The sequence below is a fragment of the Cynoglossus semilaevis genome, chromosome 14, assembly GCF_000523025.1.
Source record: "Cynoglossus semilaevis isolate Cse_v1.0 chromosome 14, Cse_v1.0, whole genome shotgun sequence".
NCBI lineage: Eukaryota > Metazoa > Chordata > Actinopteri > Pleuronectiformes > Cynoglossidae > Cynoglossus > Cynoglossus semilaevis.
The window spans coordinates 17,322,604-17,328,160 of record NC_024320.1 but is presented as its reverse complement, the minus strand read 5'-3'; the positions used below and the strand labels follow the sequence as shown (position 1 = coordinate 17,328,160).

General features: G+C 40.7%; 1 protein-coding gene across 1 annotated transcript in view; it reads left to right on the top strand.

Moving 5' to 3' along the window:
* zswim6 (zinc finger, SWIM-type containing 6) overlaps positions 1 to 5,102 on the top strand; it is a 29,764-nt gene extending 24,662 nt beyond the window's left edge. The window contains exons 10-14 of the mRNA XM_025062313.1: positions 479 to 636; positions 2,015 to 2,172; positions 3,003 to 3,166; positions 3,244 to 3,325; positions 3,831 to 5,102. Coding sequence (XP_024918081.1) covers positions 479 to 636; positions 2,015 to 2,172; positions 3,003 to 3,166; positions 3,244 to 3,325; positions 3,831 to 4,690 — 1,422 coding nt within the window. The 3' untranslated portion in view covers positions 4,691 to 5,102. The remainder of the gene's footprint in view (positions 1 to 478; positions 637 to 2,014; positions 2,173 to 3,002; positions 3,167 to 3,243; positions 3,326 to 3,830) is intronic.
* Positions 5,103 to 5,557: the final 455 nt, after the last annotated feature.

The following is a 5,557-nucleotide window of genomic DNA, read 5'->3' as shown; positions in this document are numbered from 1 at the left end:
TGCTCACCTTAAACATGACATTTTCATTTATTTAAACTATGAGCTATTTAAAAGTAAAGTGAGATGCACACCTTTGGGTAAAGACGACTTAGAAACCAAAGTACAATAAATTTCCCACCGTGGACACAAAAAAGCTGAGATGGTTCTTCAGCATTTCCTTCGGGCCATCGTTCTTCACAGCAGTCTGCAGTTCTCGTGAATTCCCCTTGATCACATGCAAGTTCATGTTACTTGAAGCCACATTAAAACATATAACAAGTGTGAGTCATTGACGTGAGGCTGAAACAGAAGTCTTCTACATATTTGGGGGGTGACTGAGAAAGTCGTGTTTGGTCGTGCTGCGATCATAAACCTGTTAACCTGATGTCCCAAAGGGAAGTACGTATCTCACAATAACTGAAGTGTAATGTTACGAAAAATTTAAAGCAACAGTCTGTGATTTTACAGTGATGTCCCCATAAACCAGCCTGACCTTTGCACTGTGTCCCCCCTCCCTGCAGCTGGTCCTTACAGTGGTCTGGGAGAATTACTCTACAGAGAGAGTGTGCCCATGCACACCTTCGCCAAGTATCTCTTCACCTCACTGCTACCTCACGACGCTGACCTGGCATACAAAATTGCACTGAGGGCCATGAGGTGAGACGTCACAACATGTAGAAACGTGGGGATGGATGTTTGGGAAACGAATTGAGGAAAATGAGGAGTTGTACCATTTCACATGTTTAACCCTTGTGTTAGCTCTTGGATTGGAGACCACATCAGTTCATATGATGTTTTAGAAGAAAGACCATCAAATCTTTGTGCATGTATTACCGTGTTTGTGAAAAATCAATGATGGGGGCCTAGTTGTGACAGGGAGACATGTTTGGATATCATGTGCTTCCTTAAAGTACCAGTAAACTAGTTCACGATTCTTTGCCTGAAATCAAGAAAATGCTAGAACAGTCATACTTTAAATATTCCCAATAACTGTACAGACGTTTCCAGACTGAAATGTTTTCAGATGTATTTGGAGAGTCAGCGTCGGCACCATACACAGTTATTGTATTCTGATTTTAAAAGTCCTAAATGACCTAATGGCATAATGTGGTTTATCCTCCATCATTTTTTTTTACCTCCTATCACTCGCCACAATATACATATTTTAAGTGGCTATAGCATCAAGACCCAGACCGGAGAGAGCGAGAACATATAAGATCTGTGATTGATCCATGTCTCCAGGTTATGATAAAGCATGTAATAACACAGACGTGTTGAAAGAGGCCAGATTTAGGAGCTTTCTGATGCACGGTTTAATGACAAAAGCTGGAATATTCACTAAATAATTCAACAAGCTGAAAACAAGTTTCATTAAATGTGTGAATAATAAATACCTGCTGGTGTTTTCCTCCCTGGTCGCCACTGGAAACCTTTGTTTTCCCTCACCTAAATTAGAACACTATTTATTATGTGTATTTCTTATTGTGTGCATTTTATTTCTATAAAAGAACAGGATGACGTTAACCCTTTGTCGGGGAACTCACTTAAATACTTTGAAATTCAGAAAATCAACCATAGACGGTTATTAAAGAAGAAAACAGGACTTTATTACTGTGAGGATGTTTTTTTTATGTTCCTGCAAAAAAATAAAGGTCAGTGAAGTAACCATATTTTTATTTTAAAACCCACTGAGAACGACCATGATATGGAAATGACCGTAAATGTTAACTTGCCCCATAAAGGGGTTAAACTCTACTCATCAGAGCATCTAGGAGCGTGTTTGACTTGGGCAGAAAGTGTGCTGAACCTGTCGACGTTTTTTAACCTCAGCCTCACTGTGGCCCGAGGCAGAGACTGCTGATTTGATTTGAACAGACTCACCAAGTCAACTGATGAACTCTGTGGAAGGAGCCCTGCTCTGCACTAACTTCTTGGTTTCCATTAAACAGTAGACGGATGAGTCCTGCTGTGATTACATCTGTGTGTGTGTGTGTGTGTGTGTGTGTTTCACTAAGTCTCTCCTCTCTCTGATCAGACTGCCAGTGTTGGAGTCCGCGGCCTTGTCAGGTGACCTGTCCCGGCCTCACCATATAGTGTCAGTGGTGCCAAACCGCTACCCTCGCTGGTTCACACTCAGCCACATAGAGACCCAACAGTGTGAACTGGCCTCCACCATGCTCACTGCTGCTAAAGGTACAACCCGACAACAGTAGTACAACGTTACAGAATGCGGTGGTCACGTGCAGGTCGTGTCTTCTCAGAAGTTCAGATCTAGGCAACGGTGTAGACTGGGAGAGTCTCTTCTTTGAGATGAGAGGTGAAATATCTTCAACGAACCTGAGCCAGTCCACCCGCCTTCATCTGAACTTCTAAGTCGGTTGTTACTAATGTAAAAGACATGTGAACACACTTAATGTGAAGAGTGACGTCTCCCAGTGGTCAATATTAGTTGACGATCTGGGGAGGTGGATGTCACTTTAATCTGTAGGAAGTTGTCGAGATTTTTATGAGTCAGTCGATTTCTCTCATGCGCTCTCACTCGTGGTCGCTGTACGTTATGAAATAATCAATCCAAGGTAAACAATATCAGCAATCTCGCTTGTTGAAGTAAGGCTTTGTTAAATCCTGTGCTGCGTACTGTCAAAGTCAGAAGTGCTGTATTGATGCCAGGATTAAGGGGAAATTTAGTTTTATAGCTGCTGCTCTGTGAAAGCATTTCAAGTAAATCAACTAGTTGTACAAAACAAGTAGTAAATAAGATAAAGGATATAATAATGACACGTACAGCATGAGTTCAAACATTGAATTTAACTCATTTAAAAAGTTACACTCATAAAGCCTTAACATGTGCTTAGTTAAATAACCAAAATATTTCACAAATCAAATAAGAATGATGCAACAATAACATCAGAAATAAATCCATTTATTTACAGTTCACACATTAACCACCATGATTGAAACGTACCTTCCATTCCATTCCATGTGCTAACTCTGCCTCCCATTTCTTCCTCTTTTTTTTTAAGGTGATGCTCGTAAACTACAAACAGTGTTAGAGTCCATCCAGAAAAACATCCACTCTTCATCACACATCTTCAAACTGGCTCAGGATGCCTTTAAAATCGCCACACTCATGGACAGTCTGCCTGATATCACACTGCTCAAAGTCTCCCTGGAGCTGGGCCTTCAGGTACGACCCACCCACCCAAAACAACAACAAACAGCCTCCTCACCATGGACACAGGCTTAACCCAACGTTTCTTACAGGTGATGAGAATGACCTTATCAACCCTGAACTGGCGGCGGAGGGAAATGGTGCGATGGCTCGTCACTTGTGCAACTGAAGTTGGTGAGTTTGAGAAATATAAAAATGCCATTAGATTTGTTTTGGAATAATTAAATTGAAATATTAAAAAATCTGTATGAAATTGACTTCCATATGGAATTATTTTATTATTATTATTATTATTATTATTATTAAAAAATAAAATAAAAATAAATTTGTACTATATTGATCCCATATTTGGGAAATTATTGTGTAAAAATTGGGAAATTATTGTGTTTTATGCTTGCCCCTAGTGAGCGCCAAGCATAGAAATTGTATTATTATTATTATTATTATATAATATTATTATTATTATAATATTTGTAGAATGTTTTAGTAATGGCTACTCAATGATAAGCATATAAAATAAACACAATAGTAAATAGTATATAAAATGCTATAATATATGAAATACAGTTGTGAAAATGAAAGATCCCAAGGTTGAACCCTGTGGTACTCCTAAAGATAAAAATAAACAAACGTGTTCATCTTTGCACGTTTGCCTCTACTTGTTTTTCTGTCTGTGTAGGTGTCTTTGCACTGGACAGCATCATGCAGAGCTGGTTTACCCTCTTCACCCCCACTGAAGCCACAAGTGTCGTGGCCAGCACGGTCATGTCCAACAGCACCATCGTCCGCCTGCATTTAGACTGCCACCAACAGGAGAACTTGACTAACTCCGCCCGCACTTTGGCCCTACAGTGTGCCATGAAGGACCCCCAAAACTGTGCCCTCTCAGCCCTAACACTTTGTGAAAAGGACCACATTGCCTTTGAGACAGCCTACCAGATTGTTCTGGATGCAGCTGCTACAGGCATGAACTACTCACAGCTGTTTACAATAGCGCGCTTCATGGACCACCGTGGTTATCCAATGAGGGCGTACAAACTGGCAACGTTAGCGATGACGCACCTGAACCTCAGCTACAACCAAGACACACACCCGGCCATCATTGACGTTCTGTGGGCATGCGAGCTCAGCCATTCACTGGGAAAAAACGAGCTGGCTGCGGTCATCCCCCTAGTGGTGAAAAGTGTGAAGTGCGCCACCGTTTTGTCAGACATTCTACGGCGGTGCACGTTAACACCGGGCATTGTGACGCTGCACAGTCGGAGGAACTCTGGGAAGCTGATTTCTCTGGACAAGGCTCCGCTCAGGCAGCTGCTGGACGCCACTATCGGCGCCTACATCAACACAACTCATTCCCGGCTCACGCACATTAGCCCCCGTCACTACAGCGAGTTCATTGAATTTCTCAGTAAAGCCAGAGAGACTTTTCTAATAGCACAGGATGGACACATCCAGTTCAGTCAGTTCATAGACAACCTGAAACAGATTTACAAGGGTAAGAAGAAACTGATGATGCTGGTTCGTGAACGATTTGGCTGAGACAGCATCAAAAGACACTTTTATACTTGAGACTCGTTTTTTTTTTTATCCTTAATAACTTGAAGAAAAAGAAAATCTACTTAAACAACCTACACACAAATCTTATTGCTATGACTTTGGTCTAAAGAAGTTCAAAGGTTCAAATAATCACGTCACAACATTAACTGGAAAAGTTTATATTTCTGTCCCAGTGAGAAATTAAATTTTGACAGCACCCACCTCAACCATACCCATGAGAGTACATGGTTTTACTATATATCATTGGCAACCCAAAGTACTTAGTGGTACAGCAATTATTTATTTTGGGTTTTTGTCAATAGCCAACACAAATCAACTACTATTGGACCACAACTGTAAGGCTTAAACCATTTATAATAAGAAAATAATTATTAAAAAAAAGTTGTTAAAGGTTTATTGATGCAGTTTAATGTAAATTTTTGAAGAATCGTAAAATTAAGAAAATTAAATTAATTTGTTAATTTTGTAATCGTAACGAATCAATATCTCTAAAATAAAACAGGACTTTAAAATGAAGTGGAAATACAACAGAAACCCACGGAGCAAAGTATAACGTTGATTCATTTAATGACGTTACAAATGTAAAAGAGATGGTCGAGTTTCCCTTACTGTGTGTGAAAGTGAGAGTGTAAAGAGTTTTACACTGAGTGTATACTGTGCTGTCTACTGGCAAAATTTCCACCCTGCACTAATCCTACCCCCGCCTCCCCCCCCTCCGCCCCCGCGTTACCATCCACAGCCTCAAACGAAAGACAAAACGGCTTTAAACCAAATGGAGCGACTCCATTTGAACTATCAAGTACCTCTTGTGAAGGATCCAGCTTTACCCCCTCCCCCCCCCCCCCCCCC